At 36.8% G+C, this 22,791-nt stretch overlaps 1 protein-coding gene across 1 annotated transcript; it reads left to right on the plus strand.

The window, feature by feature from the left end:
* The first annotated feature begins 14,228 nt into the window (after window positions 1–14,228).
* On the plus strand, window positions 14,229–21,391 carry LOC116173860 (netrin-B-like). The gene is made up of 2 exons (XM_031491580.1): window positions 14,229–14,416; window positions 20,462–21,391. Exons 1-2 carry the CDS (start codon window positions 14,229–14,231, stop codon window positions 20,616–20,618), a joined length of 345 nt encoding a protein of 114 aa, XP_031347440.1. The 3' UTR covers window positions 20,619–21,391.
* Window positions 21,392–22,791: the final 1,400 nt, after the last annotated feature.

Here is a 22,791-nt window from a genome sequence, read left to right on the forward strand (position 1 = left end):
GAGCGGTTGTGGGAGATGTAATTTGAATTTGCGGAAAATGCATCGGTGCTAGAACGTCGGTAATGTCAGGTTGCGATGTTCCCATAATTTGTAAGAATCTGGCAAGCCTTTTGTTGCTGAATTTTTCATTCGACGGGACCTACGGTTCAGTGGGTGTTGGACGTAGATAGAGATGCTCTTCGATATTTATAGCCAAACGATGTCATTACGCTAATGTGTCGATTTGTTACTCGAAGTGTTGAAAATTGGTCACTCCGAATTGGGTGGTGTTGTTAATTTATAAAATATCCGGAAGGATCGATAATTTTTCGCATTTGGAATTTTTGATTAGGCTGTGAAGTACTTTTCTGTTGCCATCAAAGAAAGTTACTTTCGGCATGTCTGCAATTACCAAATTATATCCGTTTTAGCGCTATAACATCTTATGCATATATACATTTACTACGTATTATTGGTTTCAATGCTGCCTGTCGTTGCGGTATTTCAATTATTTATTAACGTAAGGTGTTGAATACGAGTGATGTGAGTATTGCTTAACTTTTTGTTACATTTAGGCTCTGTAATGACACTTAATTTTTAGACTTGCTGTTTACTCCCTGAGGGTATCAACAATATTGATTTGTTTGTAAATTTATTATTGGAAATTATCAAGACGAACCTTGGCTTTGTAATTTACGCTGGTTTGGTAATTTGAGCGGACTATTGTTGATTATCGTTAGTTCCGTATTGTCGCAGCGTTTGTTTACTTCGTCTAATATGAATTTGAAGATGTATCGGACGTTGAAGAAGAACACCACTGGACATTGGATATGTTATAACCGGTTAGACTTATATATAAGATTATGTTAGTTGTAATAGATGATCTTTGATGAAACTTTTGTTCAGTACTCAACGGGAGTGGGAACTCTGCAATCCCGGTACGGTGACGGCCATTCCTTCAACTCTAATCTTTTGCTGGATTGACAGGTTATTTTCTCGTTTATGATATAGCATATGTGATTTTGTCACAGTCGATAAAAAAAGAAACGCCACTGATGTTTTAAACTTATTTGACAAGAGAAATTTTTTTTTCGAGTCAGTTACGAGATGAGTCCGCCGATGTGTTGTATGAGGAGAGATAGTGAGGCAATGACAGCAAAATTATTTTAATTCGGTAAAAATATAACTTATCCGCTGTTTCCTATCTTCCTGTTGATCGGTCTCCTATTCGCACCGCCCTGCTCTCTTGCTCTTTCGTGCTCACGCATTCTTGGTTTGTACTTCGTTATTTTTCATGTCTTCTCCCGCATCGGTTTCCAAAGAGCTTTTCGATATTTTGGGACTAATCCGATGGGCCTTTTGCGGGTCGCTCCTTCCTAATATTGTTTGTGGGGTACGTTTCACACCAACGTGTTTGGTTTTCTTGGGACCTTGAACCTTGCGCGTTCATCACTAACTATTACTGCTTATGGTCTGCTTGTTCGTCTTTTGTTCCGATGACACCATCAACTATCATGTCCGAAGCGAAAAAGACTTTCGCCGGGCGGCTTAGCTTTACGCAAGTGATATAATGTGAGTATAGGTGTCCTCTGTATATTATCTGGGAGTTTCTGTTTTGTCATTGACTTCTTTATGCGCATTCTGTCGTTTAGTGAGCATTTAGTACTCCCGTCTTTTTAGAGTTCTGCGTTGGTTTTCTCTTTCCTCCTTTCCAGAGCTAACTGTTTGGGGACGATTTGTAGGTGTGCCCTCCTGCCGTCTTTCCTTAGAGTCTAGTTGATCTGATTTTTGTCCCGTTCTTTCTTCCGTATGCGCACACCGGAGCCCTTTTCACTTTCTTGTATATTCCTGTAGAGGTGAATCTTCCATGGCTTTGATCAGAAAATGTGGCTGTATTTTTTTAGACCGTCTGGACCCCATGACTCCATGCCGTCTGTCTTATTTGCGGCAATCTTATAGTTGTAGGGGAGTTCTTCTTCCCTATATCGGTTGTAGTGTATTGCTTCACCTTGGTGGGAGGTTTATTCGTCTTCTTTTACTATTCTGATTCGGCTCATATTGCTTCTTTTGTATCTCCCGGCCGTTTCGGATGTTCGTTGTCCCTATCGACATGCTTTCCAATCAGTCACTTCTTTTTTTCTCTTCCTTTTTATTGCAGGCGGCTTTATATCCCTGTGACTTTCATCTTCTCCAGGTGTGGCTTTTTTCGGTCGCTTCCGTGCGCTTTTGACTGCGACTTCCCTCGTCCAAGGTCGTGGCTTCGCGTTCCTCTTTTACCAGCTTGGGATTGTCTTGGTCCCAGTTCTTACTGCGCGGGCTCTGTCCTTCCGCCTTCGCATTTTTCTATTGCTTGCGGTTATTCTGTTAATTTTCTTGCGGATTGCCACTTCCGGCTTGATCAGGAAATAGATTTAGCCACTAAGTGTATCGGAATGCTCGGCCTACTCTACCGCGCAAATGCGATCGATTAGGAAAATTTATTTAAGAATTCTAATCTTTTAAGGTTAATATCCTAGACATTGTTTATTTGCGATTTGTTCTAAGATCCACAACAAAACCAAACCCACGTGTGCTAGATCTTCGTTTTTTTTTTACTTTTAATTTGATTCTTAATTTAAATTATTCTAAATGTAATGTAGCTGTTCAAGTACCACATTCCGTAATGAGCCAGTAGAAAACTTTTGGAACAAATTTAGGTAGTTAAAGGATTGTGCTTATATGAGAAATCTTTTAATTAGGTAAGTATTTCGGTAGACTTGTTGAAATTTTGTATTTGTTTTTTTTACTCTATTGTTAGTATGAATCCGGAAATGTTCAAATCAAAATATAGCCCTTGTTTAGCTACAATTTGTCTGAACGTTTTCAGTTTTCATTGGTTTTGATGACCAATTTTCACAATAATTCACGTCAACCGGACCGTGTTACCTCCAACTCGTCTGTTTACAGAGGGCTGCGCGGTGGTCCGCGCGCGGCAGTAGAGTAGCTGTCGGCGTTTTAACCTGCGTACGGGGTTGGGTGATGGCGTCGAAATTTTGAATTTGATATCGATTTGGATTTGTACTAAAATTGGATTAGGTTAAACCTTTTTTTTTTGGGTAAATTTTTTTTCGCGTGTGTACTTTTGTTAGTTGAATCAGTTGGGTTCTTGTATTAAATTTCTATGCCGCGATTCGCAATAAATATGGCCGAATATTTCAGTGAAAGGATGCAGTTAACGTAATATCGGTTTCTTTTAGATAAGCTTTTTTTCGTTGTCCGCCAGCTTGGGAAATGGTTCTGCAAACGTTTGAAAAATTAGTTGTAGTTTCCCAGTAAGTGGTTCGTGGAGGCCATTGTATTGAGAGTACCAGTATAAACAAGATCAGCCATTTTGCAACGATTAAGGGGCGTGATATATGTAGGAGGCTAGATGGAAAAATTTTAATTAGAATTAGGTGTGGCGGACGAAGAGATCGTATAATTTTCATCGCGTGCATTAAGCACCACAACAAGTGATTCCGTTTTAAGTTGACGGTCGATATTTCGTACGCAGTTTAATGTTACGTTTTGCACATTAGTTTTTAACGGGATTGGCCCATTGTGTAAAGTTTTCCGCCGAAGAGAAAGTAAATTCGCGAACTTATGTTAAAATTTGTAGCTTATTGTTGCCCTTGAAATCATCCAATGTGTTAATTAATTAGGTGGTTCGCATCATATATAAGCGTAGTAAATTCGAGCCCGATAATTAGGCGTGTGGTCAACCTTGTTTAAAGGAAAAATATACGGCGCTTTTGGCTCTATCGACGACAAATTTGACGTTTCCCCTTGGCCGTGTAGTGTTAATTTATATTGTGCCTATTTGGCAATGTATATCAAGTTTTTTAGTGTGGATAGCCGTTTTCTCAATGTAATGTGTTTTAAAGTTCAAGTGTATAGTTGTTATTGAAATTCTTTAAATCGACCAAAACAGGATTAGTTTCGGTGGAGAACTTACTCAATTAAGGTGTTACATCCATAAATTTCATGTGGGATTATACTATCATAATGTTTTTGGAAAATCTCGTTTACTTACAAGGAAATTAATTTCAACCAGCGAGCAAGGTTTTTCAACTTAAAATCAGTGGGTTTCTAAATGTTGGTTACACATCCATCAAGCAAGGCATGTAGGGCTTCCCAATCTTATCGAGTTCCTGGATTTTTTAAGTGTTTATTTTCATTGTATTAGAATAAGTCAAGTTGTGTGTTATTTGTGTTTTATGATATGTTTTAAATCGTGTATTGAATCAATTTCTTAAAGAGGTTTTTTATATTTGGATAGTGATTTGTGTTCAAGGAATAATTCAGTATAAATAATATTCCTCTTCAGGAGGACATTTGTGAGTTGTGACACGAATATATAGTTCAATTTTTTGAGTAGTTATAAGTTTTAGTATATTTCCATTTTTATAATTGTTGTAAAAGATCGCATTTTGGAATGCATTTTATTTTGCTTAATATGATGATTATGGCCATTGGTTGATGATGTTTTTTACGGGAAGTTGTGAGAAGTAGAGTATATTTAACACAGTAAAAGTGAAGTGCTACCTTTTTCGTTGGAGTAGACGGTAGAAATTTTGTATGTTGTATTTTGATGCTTGATCGGAGCGGGTAAGATTTTGTGGTTTTCTTAGTGTAGCGGTTTTGGTGAATAGCTTCCCAAAGGGTTGATAGAGTGAGAGGAGGAGAGGGAGAGGCGGTACGGTACTGATGGTTGTGTTGTCCCGTATAAAGATGACCGTCCTTGCTTCTCCCTTCTTTATCTTCTCTTGATCCTGGCATAGGCGTGTTTCATGTATCGAGATCACTTATTCTTACTTAATACCAGTTCGCAAAAGTTGACATGGTTACTTAAAAGTTATGTTAATTTTAGGTCTGATTTTTAGACATTATATAATTGTCTATTATTTAAAATTGCTATTTACAGAAAACTGTTTAGTTTTGAGTTATACTTCCAATATAAGATAAATTCTGGAATGATATAATATAATATATTATATTTATTTATATATTATTTATTATTATATTAGTTTATAAAATTTATATATATATTTTATATATTATTATATATAATACATGCCTCTACTGATATACAAATTTACATCATGCTTACAAACCAATATTACCACCTGTACTGTCACATTTTTTCGAAAGCCAGGTGTACCAGGTGTTTCAGAGGCTGTAAGGGATATTATGATTTGTATACTTGAAATCCGAACATAACACGGATACACAATTGATAAGTAAAACAAATACGCGTAAGCAACTTTTGATTGAGCATCAGGGGTATTTATATTCCTGGACGGAATGAATTTAGTATTTGGTTTCAGCATACACCATATTTAACACGAGTATAAACAACATTATCACCATTACCTCAAGGTACAGTTATTAAAAGCAAATTACCGGTAGAAAGTACATCAAAGTATTACAGTTTGCCTTCCGTGCTTACTACTGCTTTCGGGGATTATACGTTGACAATACAGATTTTAGACAAATACGATGAAACAGTCATATTAAAAACATATCTACTCACTCCTCCATATCGTTTTTACTTCTCGTTCTGAGGAGGTAGAGGACTTACAGATATAGACTATCCCAAACAATACACTTTCGACATACTTTTAACATAGTACTTCGTTTACAAAACCAGTAATATGCGCCATCTAAAACATTAACACCGATAATGTTCCCACAATCAATTACATACATCCAATATTACAGCTGGACCAAAGCTTACATGGACGATTTCCAAGAGGTGGCAAGGTTGTGTTACTTCTATAGCACGCAAGTTGGTTGTCTGATGTGTGTCTTCCCGGAGCTGAGGGTTTCATGTTCGCAATACAAGGCCAGTCATTACAACGAACTTAAAGAATAATAAAGTAAAAGTGACATGAGTTCTTGTCGACTTTGTTCAAACTCAGAAATCCAAATTATTCGGCATGACCGCTTGCCAATCAACATTCGACGATGGTTAGCTTATACCTCTAATTAGGCACTTAACACAATCTTAACAGTACACCACACTACAAATACAGCCAAGTCTCCGAAAACAACCGAATTATATTGGGAGGACACTTACAGACAACTTCAAATTCGCTTATTTATGATAAAACAATCCATGGTATTTGACTTGCCCCCAACCTAACAACTTAATAAAACACGGCAGAAAAACGCAAAGACACCGATTGCTTATCGGCTTAGACGCATTGGAGAAGAATTATCTTTATAGTTCCCATGATTTTATTGCTATGGAGTTTACCAAAGACATACCACATTTAGAACTATTAGGTTTGGCAAAACACCATACAACATTTACTAAGCAGTCTTATCAAACATGGCCATATTGTCGTAATTTTAAATAACAGAGTGTACTTAATTTAACAGGAAATATCCACAACGTATACATGTTCAACAGTACTCGGCCACCGGTACACAACATCCTGTGCTCTCCTCAACTCTAACCCAAACCATCACCACAAATACCATTTACCCGACCCACAAACGAAGCCCTCAAAGCCAATCACTCTTTACCATTCAGGATTACTCTGAAGCAAACACGATGTATCCCCCATTAGTATTCACCGCGCAAAAGCTAGCTTTAGATCAAACTGCACAATACGTGTTATTCAAACTTAACTCCCAACCAACAAACTTCCTGAAAACACGCCACAGCATACCCCAAGACTCTACCAACGGCTGTAAGTTAAACCATACGCTTTTTCTCAGAAACCCCGTTATCACAAACACCCATGACTCAGCAACGCAAAACTTTACGCTACAGCTCACCAATCTTGTCTCCACCTACCCCATGACACGAAAACTTCAGACAAGAAACCATATACAGTGACGAAATGCACACAGAGGTCCATCCATTAAATGTTACCGCCCAGCAATTTAAATCCTTCCTCAAGAAAACACACTTTCAAACCATGTATTCACCCCGAAGCAAATACTTAACAGACTAAGGTTTTACAAATTATATATCTCCACCAAAACCAAGCATTTCAAAATAAACCCTCAAGAACAAGACTATCTTAAATAAAGTAACGCAAATGAGTACAGACAGTCCCAATTAAGTTTCCCGCCCTAGCACTTTTAAAACATAATCCTTCTTCACGATACATCCACGTTATCACAACCCACGTAGTCCAACCGCCAACGCAAACTTTAACAATTAGGCTACAACATTAGATTCACATAACCGCAAGCACTTCAATCCCTCAGAACAAGAGACATTAACCAAGTAACGCCAAATCACTACCCAAGACGTCACCCATAAGTACGCCTGAGTTTAAAACACATATCCTTCTTCTCCAGACTCAACGCATATCAGTAACAAATGCACACAAGAGGTCCCCAATAATTACACTCTGAGTGAAAACACAACTCCTTTTCACTAGAAACACCACGTTATCAACACCTCGTTTAACCGAACGCAAAGCCAGAACAGTTACAATAAATCATTTAATGAATTACAGATTATTTATGATTCTGTTTTGTTTGTTTTGTTTTTTTTTTTGATTGCGTTGGTTTGTGCCTCAATACCTATGTTGGTAGTATTGAATATACTATCCTGTTGCAATGACGTGGTTTTTCTTTTTAGGCGGTTCTCTACAGTGCACCGGCACACCAGACTTAATCGTTATTGATTTTTTAATCCATGCGATTAGTTACCAGGCTACCACTGGTTCACAGAAACCGACCTATATATATGATCTGTCATACCTCTCATCACATTAGAAGCCCAGTCATACTCAACTGCGATACGAGAACTGGTCCCGCGAATATGCAGATTGACTAGTCCGGTTTGACAAGGTTAGAACGGCAAGACCCCGAGAAATCAATGTTTATATAAATTTATTTCGCCATAGGGCATTTCAATGGTAAAAGTAAGGAACAATTATAACATTAATATCGAATACTGTTTTATTAACTCGATGTACATTACGTTTTAACGAGAATAGTGGGACTGAAAAAGTGCTATGCACTGAACTCTTGTTAGGAACCATCGATCAATGGCTGTTCGGATACAGATTCGATTGCTGCCTAGTTGGTTGCAGAGGGTGTGACGAACGTGTGGAACGCTGATGTTAATTTGATAAATTCAGGGTTTAGTGCCTCAGAATTTATACCCAAAAGTCAAGTAGAATGTCTTCTTTGTTTAGAGGATTGATTCCGAGGAATATTGAGTTGAATGTCGAGAGATTCAACATGTTCAGTCGAATCTTATGTTTCCATTTATGTGTTTGACGTTCATCTGCGCAAAAATCGTTGATTCGGTGTAGGCGAATTTGATGTGGGAACATAATAGGACATTATACCGGAACAGTAGTCAATGGGATTCACGGCGGAAGTTTTTGTGTCTTGTGTTGTAGAGCTGTTATCTACGGAATCGTCGTAACTGGCGTTTAGAAGTCCAAGATTTTACTTGCTTCGATGTCATTGGTAGTAATGGAGGTTTGAAGAATTTAATTTTTGTCCGTTGGATGCCTAAGGTCTCTGATGGGTCGACACTATGTAATACTGCCCCATGTGTTTACGGTAAGGACCTGTATTTTTTTTAACGATGTGACTTTATTCATTAGCTGCAGTCGTTGTTTAAGCCCAGTTCTAATTGCCACGAGTTTCTTGGTTTGTGTCATTGCGATTGTATTGATACCCATAGTCTGTTATTTGAATCGCGGCCGAGGCTATGTTTCGATTAATGATGATATCGTTTAAGAAAGCCAGGACAGTGGAGGATGTGAGAGCCTTGTGTATTCTGATCTTATTAGAAGGATTTGACCAGTTTTCAATGGGACCTGTGTGTAAGGCTACTCGTAATTGGTATGGGGGGATCCCCTGTTTTAGCCCCCCGCGGGCTTTTTTTTTTTCCCCCCCCACACCTTCTTCCTTAATTTGAGGATCAATATGTTTTGTTACTTGTCAAAGCTTTGAGAATCGGTTGAAATCGGTGTCTATTGCGTTTGTCAGAGACAAGATTAATTTAGATAGTGAGAAAGATTTGTTTAACCGATTTCGCTGTGAACCATGTTGGTTGCTTGATAACACGTTCAAGGGGGCCTTGGTGATGTGAGTACGATTGTCAAGTAGCTTTGGTATTGAGATTGAATTGTAATGGGTCTATAGTTCCCGAAATAGTTTGGGCCGTCTTTAAAAGACATTTTCATTCTTCCATCTGGACGGTCAAACTTCTTTCACGAAGATGTAAAAGAATGAAATAATGGTAAACTGTTGACGTGGCACCGTCTTAGAAATGGAGGGAGCCATCGGCGTATACTTCACATTCATTTTAGCAGCTATCTTGGAAGTCTGTGCCGTATTAAATTTGACAGTCTTTTGTCATGTGTGGGCGAACGAATTAAGATTGAAGTTACTTCCCAAGGCACTGGCGAAATGTTAGCGAATGTGGACTTTCATGTCTTATATGATATTACCTCGGCGCATCCTTAAATATGATGAGCTATTGATGATCATTTAGTTATGATGATGAAATTCCAACAGTTGGATTGACTGATATTTTCTTCACAAGATATGATAATTCTTCATAACACGCTTGGTCATATGCGGACTGATTGCGTGCTTGAGAGTAGAGAGTCGTTTTCCTTTGATGTTAATTGCTTTGGGGGCAAGTTTTTTCTCCTTAGTTAGAATTGCGTTGTTGTTGAGCAGAGGTGTAGTCGATGTTACATTAATTTAGGACTTTCATTTTAAATTCATAAAGTACAGTAAAAATTATTTCACTTGACTCATTTCAACCATTAAAAGGAAGTCATTTACCGCGCAGTGGATCTTAATTATTGTAGGGGGCTTTAAAAGTTCAATATGTACGATGGAGCCGATTTTAGGCTCTCTAGAATTGTCTTCAGGGAGATGGACCTGGAGGGTGGATGTAGGAATCATCAGGTAATTAGTATGTAATCATAATTGGTTTCGATATATCACAGGCTTGAGAGATCCTCAATTTATTGTTATTTACTTTTTACCAAATTATGTTTTGATGGAAACCAAGAGATTCAAATTGTTCCATAAGACTCCGCATTTTCTATTGTATACATCACTAGTTAGCGCAGCGTCCGTATATCCCGTTCACATTGTTCCTTTATAGTCGGGGTAACTTGGTGTTTGGATATCGATTTTGAATGATTTAAGAGTTTATGTGAGATTGCATAAACAGATTGTTGAGTTCGGTGGTATATAATGCAACAACAAGAGAAATGCTGATGTTTAATCAATTTTTGCCAAATTTCCTCCCACAGATAGAACAGGGTGAACGTACAGGAAATGAGTTATACTGATTTAATGGCATAAGAGCTCACTCTTCGCTTTTTGGTTGCTTGTTTCGACATCTGTCTTGCGATACATCTGTGTACATGTTCTATCAAAACAGTTCGCATAGGGATCTCAGGGTTAGCAAGTTCATGTTAGGCTTATTGATAGCACAAAATATATTAACTTTGTCAGTTTTTTCAGTGCATCACAACCTTCAAATTATTAAGTTTTAAATCAAGCCTTTAATAAATTCGGCTCACGGGACGTTCGCGCGCACCCACGAATCGACTTCCGCTGACATCAATTATATCTCGTACACTTTTCAAATTACAGAAAAACTTTTCAGACAAATTTTGTAGATATGATGCATCAGCTACAAATTTTAATTGAAACTTTTTCCGTATATTTAATATTTAAACAATTAGAGTGAAAAAGCAAAAACAAAATTCTTCACTCGACAATTTTCCGGAAGATCCTATCTTCGTAAAGAATTTTTCATATTAAGCACAACCCTTTTGAATACTCAAATTTGAAATTTCAAGAGGTTTTTATTTTGTGAAGCTATATGTGTACTTTGACCACGCTATAGTGGCTTTTTGATGGTGGATAACTTTACTTTATCGCGTATTTGGAAAAACAGCAATCACCACTGGATAACTACGACACTCCGTATACGTGACACAACGCTTGATCTTAACTCGATTTAGAACACTCACGATGAATTAAAATCTCTTAGAACACCGTACATCTAAACTTTCTTCTACATGAACTTTATAACCGCCAAGACCGACTGACTTTCACTAAAAAATCGCCGTTTAACTTCTGGTATACCTATTTCAAACATCTTTTTCTTCTATTCCTTCTGATCCTACTTCTTTTTCATTTTTCTGAGGTTCACTAACCAAATTTCCTTTAGCCACCAGTAAATATTCCAAAGAAGGGCCGTCGTCGCCCCCCCCCCCAGCATCAAAATTACGACGCATCTTTGATAAACTAACATGTGTTTACTGCTTATCGCAATACCGGATTTAAGTGCGATAATAAACTTTTAAACAACACAACGCATATAGTGTAGGTCTTTGTTTACTTCAGCTGGTCAAAGCGACGTAGTTCGACTTCGTGGGTTTGACGTGTTGGTTAATTTGCTCTTGTATAGTCCTTAACTCAAAATGTTCTGTCTGCCATTATTTTTGCTCGTTTTAATTAATTTTCTGATTTAGCACACAGGTCTAACCCGGTTTGCGTTTTTTTATTTTTAATGTGATCTGTTCTGTGAACTTAGCTTCCGTGACTTGGTGCTTTTGGGCGCTCGCACATAAACCCATCGTCACGACCGCGTTCTTTCGCTGAACGCTTCATTTATTGCGGAATGCGCACCTAACGATATCTGGTTCATCTTTACTTTCTCAATTTTTATAATCACACCTGCAAAATGGTGTCTAATTGGTTTCATCGGCCATTTTTATTTGTTCAACCAATAAGCTTCATCTCTTACGGCCAACAATCTTACATTTACAAAAGCTTCTTATGCTGTGATACAAAACGGATCCAAATCACCCGAGACTGGCATAATTACAACCTAATCTCCCAAAACATTGTAGCTACAGTAGGTACACCGGTTCTGGCCCACTTCCTTTCTGAAGTAAAGCTAACATTGTCACTACCGGTCAAACGTAGAAGGCGCAACATAGGACAAAATTGAAGGTGAAATATAGGGCATGCACAAAACAACGTATAGCCCACTCAAAAAATCCAACTGAAGGTCAAAACTGGGGAGCCCTCAATTAAAATATAATTCGATCGCTTGCCCGATTATGGGGGCGGGGAATGGGACATAATGCTTTTTTCCTTACATGCTGTATGTACAGGGTGACCAACTAAGAATGCGAGGTACTGTATCTGAGAATCTATCCATCGTAGAGACTTGCGGTAAAAAAAATTTATTACTAAAACGGCCACGAGCAAAACCTGGAAAATATTTTTAAGTTTCTGAAATGCCCGCTAGGGGGCGTAACTGCAATCTGGAATCTAAAAAAGTGATGAATTCCGCTATATTAACCTAACAAAAAAATGTCCGGTTTTTGAAGTTAACGATAATCTGAGCAATTTTTGTTTGACAATTTTTCCTGTATCTCTAAAAATGAAGTGGTGGGGGGTATTCAAAGGTTTCCGCAAAGAACACCCTGTATCTTCGAAACGGCTGAGCCGATTTAAACAAACTCGGGTTAGTTCAAAAGAGCTATTCTTCAGCTACAAATATTAATTATTATACTATTTGAAATTTTGTTAGTTTCACATATCACCGCCTGAGGGCTTTTTTCGACATTCCGACAGAAATGGTTAATTTTCTTGAAAAAATTAAATGCATTGATTCGCGAAAACAGCATCTCGACATCTTGATAAAAATAAAATTTTGAGGGTATAAAATTTTCTTTAGCCTAAATTTTAGGTTAGGTATTTTCGCGAGCTTGTTTAGGCATCATTTAGCTACTTTTTTCATGAAAAAAAGATCAAACCAACGCATTTAATTTGTTTGAAAAAATTAACCATTTCTGTCGGAATGTCGAAAAAAGTCCTCTAGCGGCGATATGTGAAACTAACAAAACTTCAAATATTATAATATTTGTAGCCGAAGAATAACTTTTCAATTAACCCAAACCCGAGTTTGTTAAAATCGGCTCAGTCGTTTCGAAGATACAGGGTGTTCTTTGCGGATACCTTTGAATACTCCCCACTACTTCATTTTTAGAGATACAGGAAAAATTGTCAAACAAAAAAGGTTCAGATTATCGTCGTCTTCAAAGACCGTATTTTGTTAGGTTAATATAGCGGAATTCACAGAAAAATCACTTTTTAGATTTCAGATTGCAGTTACGCCCCCTAGCGGTCATTCAGAAACTTAAAAATATTTTCCAGGTTTTTCTCGTGGCCATTTTAGTAATAACTTTTTTCACCGCAAGCCTCTACGATGGACAGGTTCCCAGATACAGTACCTCGCATTCTTATTTGGTCACCCTGTACATGCGTTGAAGATGCTGTGGATATAGACCTGTGAGTACAGATATGCCTTAAGTTGTACTTGTTTTGCATTTGGTGCAAATCACATAGTACGACCGAGTTGTATGTGTTCAAAGAGAAGAATAGAAAGTGAAATAGAGAGGATTATTAACGTTGAAATAGAGGGCAGAATTGAAGGTGAAATAGAGAGCATAAATGAAGGTAAAATAGATTGAAGGTCAAATAAAAGGAAGAATTGAAGGTGAAATCGTTTCAAAGGTGACTTTTTCGTGCATCTAAATATAATCTGTGAATAGTGTATTGCTTCCGGGCTGAAGGTGACATACTTCCTTATGTATGAATTAAAACAATTGCATGTAAACACGCCCACACTCTGAGATATATCTAAATTCCCGTAAAAACATTGCGACAGGAACAAATTTCAATTTCCATTCATTACATTAACTTTATTACACCTGTAGAACTTACTACAAAAAAGCATAATAATTTTAAAAGATAATAAACTTTAACAAAAAAACACATGCAAATCTCATACAATTTAAACGTTTTAACAAATTAAATAAAACAAGCAATTTGGGCGCCTATCTGGCCTAGATTATTCTAATGAAGAACGAAACGATCTGCGACGTGACTAGTCTTTCTCAAACATCAAAAAAACCTTATCCAAAACAACATAATATGCCTGTTAGCATATTCTGATGTTTTCTGAAATTCTATTTAAGTACGTTAACGTAGATGCTGCATGTAGCAATTTTAGAACAAGGTGCAATCTTCACAGGCTTTTGTAATTGTACTCCATAACGAAGTAGTAAAATGAAACTGTTCAATACAAGTAGTTGAAATGTGTACAGGAGTTGTATCAGTCTCTTTTAAGACTAGAAAAACAAAGATTTCTCAGTTTGAGCAAGGTGTTTAACTACCTTATTTTACTTTCAGCAATAATGGGACGTATCCTATCTCGAGTGGAAGATCCCGTAGATGAGCACACAAAAGGTTGGATACGATTTATGGTGAGCGTCGAAAGTGTCTACAAAAAAGCGAGAGATTCGAGAATTAGAAAAGGGCCGACATCGCTTCTTGTACCGGCAACGGATTTACTATGCAAATGTCCAAAATTAAAAGCCAACAAGTAAGTCTGGAACTTTGGCAATTTATTTAAATTACAATCCTAATTTAATGGACGCGATAAAAACTATTAAATTAAACTCGAATCAAGTTGTTAGAATTGCAGGCACCTAATGAATTTAAACGTTCGCTTGCCTCTATGTTAGAATTGCAAATTTGATGACACCTATTTAGCGATGATGCGCTCGCCGGCTTAAGCGTGCATTTCGTTAAATAAATTAATGCCGTGTGTGTTTTTTTAAAAAAGCGAACGCGCGAATCGTTCACCTTTGCCGATATGAGCATTACTGTCGTTTTAATCTGGAATTAAAAATGTCGGCGGAGGGCAATTTGGGCTAATTAATGCTTTTAACGTAAACGAAGAGGGAGATTCGAACTTCAAAGCTCTTTACGCCGTATTAACGCGTCCCTTAAATTAAGTAATTTACTTTAGGTAGAGATCCTCGACATTGTATCTTAACTTAATGAATCTTCCTTGATTTTTCGCTTAATTTACTTTAAAGAAGAGAGAGCGAGTTGAGTTTCTACTAAATTAAACGCGATTTATTATTATTTTGTCGTTCGTTCGGAGCTTGACACCGATGAAAAAACACCAATCAGTTTCCATAAATCAAAGGTTCGGCAAAGATGTAAATTGCTTTGTGCCGTCGTTGTGCCGAAATGTGCCATAAAAACATGTTTGTCGTCACAAAACCCTAGGCAGGTTCAATTTTTGTTGTAGAATTTGTCCAAGCAACACATTTCGTTCCCATTCTATGACATTTTTTCAGATGTAGGTACGGCTAACTTTGTTAGATTTAATTTTTTTTCTTTAGCTTTTTTTGAGTTTTGGCGGCAACCATTACCCCTGTTAGAAGACATTTTCGTTTGTATTTTCAGATCAGCGTTAAATTTTAGGTTTACCCAAATGGCCGATTCACATTTTTGGTCACGTCACGGTCCGCTCACGGTGCGTATATTCCTTATGGCCGATTCACATTATCGGTCAGGTTACAACAATTGACCGCACCGTGACCGAACGGTAGTCTGACCGTGATGTGACCGATAATGTGGAATACGGCGATAGTGTGTAATTTTCCGCGTCTCCACCGAATCTCATGAAAATTTGGATTTAGGTTCTACTTACCCTCCACTTCAAAGTTGAATTTGAGCCAAGGGTTGCTTTTATTTTTTAGGGGAAAAACTACCCCTATTAGAAAAATCGTATAATTGTAAATTAAAGCGGGTAATTGATTCAAATCATCTTTTAAAGTAGTGAATAAATATCAATTAACATTAAACAACATAACTTAAGATTTTATCACAGTTTACCCTATAATTCTTACCTCTAAAATAGTTATAATTAAAACAAGGTCATAGAATACCTACTTTGACTCCACTGATTTGCATGGGAATTTGGATTTAGGTTATTCTTACCTCCACTTCAAAATTGGACTTGTGCCGTTGGTTGCTGTTTATTTTTTAGGGGTGGAAACTACCCCTATTAATCATATAATTGTAAATTCAAGCAATTTGGGATTATTTAATTATACAGTAACATTAAATTTAGATTTCTTTGCTATTTTTATTTTTTACCACATAATTTCTACCTTGAGTGTATGCAAACTTTGAACAGCCATATCTTAACCAATTTTTGATTTACAGAAAAACAAAAAAAGCAAAATGTTCAGAAAAGCAAAAGCTACATTTTTTTATTCTTGTAAATTTTTCGTATCACTAATACTTTTGAAGTAATTTTGAAAAAAAGGCAATTTTTCAAAATTTCAAAATTTTTTGTTTACTTCAAAACTACATTTTTTCAAAAATAAGCACTTTGGACCGGTAAAACTTACAGATCATATAAACTATATATAAATACAGTAAACTGTAAAGCGGTAACGCTTAATTACAATTGGGGTGCTAATTAGGGGGTGATTTCCTTGATTTTTTTTACAAAAAAAAGGAACAACTTTATTTTGATGCTAGGAACTTAAAACAAAATGAAAGGTTTTTTTCAAACACTTTAAAAAGGTATTCATAAGTTTTCCCCGAAAAGTGCTTTATTTTTTGGTTATTTCACGTTGAAGTACTCGATTTGGAATTTGACGAATGAGAACCTACCTTTCATGAGCTACAACTTTGCTTCTACTGGGTCTATAAACTTTTTATATAGACCATTTTGTTTGTTTTTTTATAAGCTATATTTTTGCTAAGAATACTTTTTTCGATACAATACTTACTTTTAGAGTTATTTGCGAAAAACCGTCTCAAAACGTGGTTTTTTTGTTGGAAAATGAACATTTTCACTCGAAAATAGCTCGAATACTATTGACTTAGTGAAAAAACTCTATAGAACAAAAGTTGATTAGAATTACTCAATTTATCAATTTTCTTATTTTGAACGTATCTTTTTGCCCCCGGAGAAGGGGTGGCATTCACCCCCCAAGTAAAAGCAACCCTTTGAAGTAGAGGGTAAGAGGAACCTAAATCCAAGTTTTCAAGCAAATCCGTGGAGGCGGGAAAAATTACACGCCAAAACGGTCATTTACTGATCTAGTGGGAGCGGCGAGCGTCGCGTTAAAATCGCGATGTGTGACCCTCCTACTATTGAAACGTCAGTCGCAACACGATGCTCGCCGCTCTCCCTCTGAACTGAACAGAATTTTATTTTGTACATGTATTGCAGTTTTCCAATTTTATCTATCCATTTCACTCTTTTTGATACCATTTCTTGTCATTTCATACGCTTTTTCGCTCGCCCTGTCATCTATGTCCTGCGTTCGATTCCTTTTTAGCGAGCTCTAGCGTCTTTTTATTTTCTATTCCTCTTGTTTCTGCCAACGTTGTTTTGTATATTTTTTAATTTTATTTTGCCTTTATTTTTGAGTGGGCGAGGATTCAGCACAGGCTGCTCTACCAACCCAACCCACTATACATTTACAAATATCCATGCTCGAACCCGGATTCGAACCAGGAACCCTTAGCACCACAGTTCAGCCTTAGCTGAACTGCGCCACACGGACCGGGGCAATTCTTCTGTAGCATTCCGCCTCCTTGAAAATATCCATTTGCAATTGATCACAGCATGGTTAGTTGACCGTTCGACAAGAGGCCAAGTTTCAATCACTGTCAAAGACTTCATTTAATCATTGCCCGCCCTCATCTATTGATCAGCTTTGCAATATCTTCAAATTACATTGAAACATCATCGATAAATTCCAATGCAATTATTGTGAAACTATCGATCCAGCATCCGAACTTGCTCGGTGGATGACGCTTCCACTTTGGATAATTCCTTGAGTTTACTGCGTGTAATTACCATGTGACAGAAGGCCCATAATCTAATGTTTTAATGTAAGAAGGAGAGTAAACACAATCTGAGAGTTAAAAATGTAACAACTCATTGAACTCTATTTGGTCTATTTAAGCCGGATATTTTACCCCACACATATTCTAACAAGGAGTACACTTTAATCGATCTAATTTTAAGCATTTCAGTACAATTAATTCACCTAATAAATGCATTTCTAAACACACAATAACCGTATGCATGTAGCAGAAAAGGGTTTATACGTCATCATCATTAGCTCACTATCATTAGATCGTTAAGGCGACATGGCCGCCGATCTCGATAATGAATCAAAAATTAGACACTATATTCTGGCCATTGTCTCTATAATGTCACTGTACCATATCGTACCTCTTAAAATAAGAGGGCTACCCTTAAAACAAAGAAATGATAGCGATTGACCATTGATCTGACTTTACAGCAAAACCTAAAAAAATGCACAAGATAATCAAGGGTTTAGCAAATGCTCCCAATCGTAGATATGTGCCTACGTTCGCTTTTAAATTATATCGAACTATGCACAACGACAGGGTCAATCGCCATAAACAATAGGCACTGATCGATGCAATTACACCCTCCCGGATTATTAAATCTATACTCTGCTTTACCGTGGAAAGGGATGATCCTGGAAAATTAAATTTAAGAGAAATAATGCGCCTAGGCTTGCGCAGAAAATCCTACCCATAGATGACGCCAGTAAGTGCAAGAATAGCCAGAATTTAAGTATGCCAGTTAATCTCAAAACAATAAATTACAGTGACCGTACACCAAAAACAACCAATACGTACTTACGAAAATAAGTCGTTACACCTCGTATATCAGAGTAGTCGTTACACCTCGTATATCAGAGTATAGTCAGAATTTTATAATTTTTGGGCACGTCCCTAACGAGGATATAAAAATGAATGGTGCATATAATTCAATAAACCAATCCTCAGTATTACCACATCTTATTTTCCTAGCTACTTATTTTAACAATTCGGTCGTAATTTCATTACCTACCTTGATCAAAATTTGGGTAGTCACCCGAAATGTACCTTTATACATAACTAACGCCATCGACATCTTTTGATCAAAGTAGAACTGAAATGCTTCAAATGTATTTCACCGATAGGCATTTAATTAACGACCTTGGTATTTTCCCCCAAGGGTTTGGGGCACAACTAACAGTTTTGCCGTTTTTTGATCAAATTCACGTGGTTGTTAAAAATTCATTATATTCAATGTATTGGGTGTCGAAAGAATATCTTTGGCTTCCTACGATCTTGGTGCATAAATAACAGTTTCCACATGAGTTATTGTGGTTTCAAAAATACCATCTGTACTAATTTGGTATCAAGATAATTCGTTTGAAAACTTGCCGTAGACGACAAAAAAAAGATTAATTCAATATTGTTACACATTTAAGATCTACAGATCTGATTCATTTTGGACTCCTAAATATACACTCATTTACTCTTGGAATGGCCAGATGCCAAATTCATACCGCTAGAACTTGCACTCAACCAAAACGAAGATTTTGTGATCGATGTGGACATCAAAATGTAACAATGCAGGTATGTCTTAAGTGCAAGGGAATTGCGCGTTGGATCCGCTTGTTGAGCGCGATTTTTAACGGCGCAAAATTGTCGTCGATCTCAGCCTCTTTTCCTATTCAAGTTCAGATTGGTTATGTATTAGAAAACGTTATCGACTCAAACGTTATCATATTTTTTGGGATTGTTAGATACGAAAACATTCGTTACGAGAAATCAAAACTACAATATTGGCAACACTTAATATACCCTGAGAGTCGAGACCATAACTTTTATCTTGTTACCAAAGAAATTGAGCTAACTATACAGATTTTGAAAAGCATCAAAATTATATGCATGCTATCTCACTTAAAAGTTATTTATTTTTTCCTTATCGAAATAGCCTTTCAGGAAATTGTTCTTGGAGGGAGGGCACTTTATAACACAAAAACACCATATGACATGTGGCAAAACATTTTTGAGTTTTCTGATAATTACCTTAAATGTAGTTCAAAACAATCGAAGTGGTTACGGACGGTTGGTTAGAAGGTCAAATAAGATTAGAAGAAAAATGCTGTGTTGCAAAAGCTGCTCTTACAAATGACCATTTATGTATATCTAATTTTACAAAGAGGAAAAGCAAAGCAAGAAAGGTTCTGTACTTACATGTATAACGTTTTTGAAAATTCTTATTTCTTCCAAGTTCCAAGTTTACATTACCTTGTGACGTCACAAAAAATGGCCGGGGTAAGATGACTCGGTTCTACTATCACTTTTCTAGTCACGCGTATAACGGTCTTTCTACCATAAGATGGCGTGGCCCTAAATGGCTGTGTGAAAAAATTGAGATCTCGAAATAAAACAATTTTGAAGAAAAGCATGAAACTCTTATCAGACGGTTTTTTGGTCAATGTTTTTCAAAATTTGCCGAGCAGCGCGAATGTTTATTTGACTTGAAGCCTTTAAGGCGTATAATAGAATTCAAGTTTCCGTGGATCTCCCGAATCCGTCATCCGTCATATCTTTCTACTCACCCGAAAATACGGAATGGGAATCTCGGTACTAATCGAATCTTCTGTGGGTGCGGTTGCACGTTTATTTTTAGATCGCTGCTTTAAGTCACCCTACAGTACAGACCATTGGGATCTAGTTATTCAATCATATCTAAAATCTATTGGTATCTCTAACTAAAATGTCAAATTTACAGATCATACCTAATTTTGGGCCGAGAAAAGGATGACTCGCCCGGAGGAATACCGACCGGAAACATCGCCGTCACCCAACGCTCAATCGTGATCGAATGGAGAGACGAGTGGGATCAAAGAATGCGCCGATTCCGTCGCCGCGCGAGGAAATGCAAGTGAAGAGTATAAATCGATTAATATTTATTTTTTGATTGAGATGATTTTTAAAAATCATACATTTTGCCAACAGTATTTTTAAATTGTGTTTTTAAGGTCGACTGCAAAATTAAAAATTTGTACTGAGCATTGAAAAATTTTTGAAATTTTAGTAGTGTTTATTACAATTTGTACAGTTTTTATATATACCTACTCAGAATACGTGTTATATAATAAGTTATTTATTTTGATTTGTATGGTCTAAGTTGAATGGTGGGAGAGCGTGTGTTGTTTTTATATAATGCCAAATATTATGCCTAAAATTGGTAATAGAGGAAGACATTTGGTTTACACAGATCTAATCAATGTATGTATGATAATGGGCGAACAAAATGAGATTGTACAGTATTATTATGTAACTGCTGATATAAAAATATTCCATTGGTAACAATATTACGTTAGGCTTCTATATGTGTATCATTATAACTTTCTAGTTCCTAGTAACAACTGTATTTAAATCTTAATGTTTTTAAACTGTTATCGGTAATAGCGCAGTATTTAGTGTTTTTGGTGTTACCAACATATCAATATAACAGCTCTATAAGTATTAACGTGTTGTAGCAATATTGTTTTTAAATGCGACAGTAATACATTACGCAGAGTTAGAACAGTTAAGACATACCATCAGGTAGTAACACAATAGTCATCTTTATTATTAACTAAATTTGTAAATTAGTCGTGTATGTACCTACCTATTAAAGAAAATTATAATAAATGTATTGTCTAAATTTACATAATTTATTGTATTTTATTGTTTTGCATTAGACCAATCAGCCTTTATGAGCACATATCCAGGTCGTACTGGATGGTACGAATAGAACTCCTACATTGTGTTACAATGGCGGATGTTTTCGTTTGTTTGGGAAATGAGTCACAATTGGGAAGAGAATTGAATAAAATGAACGATTTATACCTAACCATAGTAGCTGTTGAGCCAGAGGGCATGTGTGGTTTACTTTTTGGGGAGTAAGTGTAACCTACAAATTTAGATTCGTCATGAAGGTAGGATAAATGTGTTTGGTATGATACTTCGTAAAATTCGGTAGCTTAGTAATGTCATGACGTCACAAAGATGGCCGCCGGGCGAAAATGTTAGTAAATTGTAAAGTCTAGTTTCATGTGTAAGGAGTAAAAGCATCATACAAATTTTGATTCAGCATAAAGCTAGGATTAATGTTTGGGATGATACTTTGTGAAATTCGGTAGTTTAATTACGTTACGACGTCACGTTGAATGTCTAGTTTTATTTGTAGGGAATGAAAGTATCATACAAATTTTGATGCAGCATAAAGCCAGAATCAATGTTTGAGATGATATTTCTTAAAATTGGGTAGCTTAGTGACAGGATTATGTCATAAAGATGGTCGCCGAGCAGATATCGGTCTTGTTACTTCACATTTTATCACTTAATTTCGAACAAAAATCGATCACTGCCCGTCTCGAAACCGATTTTAACACATTCCTCGTACTTTTCTCGAATTTTAGAGACATTTTTCGAAATTCTCCGTCCTAAATTAAGCATTAATGAAAACGGTAGTTACCGCGCGTTCGGCAAACTCAGGTCTCAAAGTTGGAAAATGCGAAAAACCTCCATTTTGAGAGTGGCGCTCCGGATCGCGCAGTTTCCAAATTCGAATTAACCCCAGAATACTACCGCCGCACGAACACGCTCCTTCACGTCTCCCGCGATCTCCCGAAAATCGAAAAAGGAAATATGTAATCAGGTAACGTTTTCGAACTAAGATTTTTTCCAACATTTTCGATTTTTTCGCTTTTTATGGGAGCTACCCCGACGAATGCCGTCGGAATTTTCTTAACCTTACCAAAAGTTGCGCTAATTATCGGAACCCCTAACTCGGCCCGTACGGAAGCGACGAATTTTGAAACGCGCCCGCGTACCTCGATAACGATGCTCCCCAGCCGCCCAGCAAAATTTCCCAGGTGCCAAATTCTCAGAATCGATGCGAAATCGCCTCAAAAACGTCTCATATAAATTTTTTCCAAATCGCCGTACCCACGAATTAAAAAATCAAAAATTAAAATTGAGTTAACTGTTGACTATACTAATTAATTTTACAAAATATCATCTTGAATAATAATCCTGACATTATGCTGCACCGATATTTGTATGGTACCT

Source organism: Photinus pyralis, unplaced genomic scaffold (assembly GCF_008802855.1).
Source record: "Photinus pyralis isolate 1611_PpyrPB1 unplaced genomic scaffold, Ppyr1.3 Ppyr1.4_LG6, whole genome shotgun sequence".
Classification (NCBI taxonomy): domain Eukaryota; kingdom Metazoa; phylum Arthropoda; class Insecta; order Coleoptera; family Lampyridae; genus Photinus; species Photinus pyralis.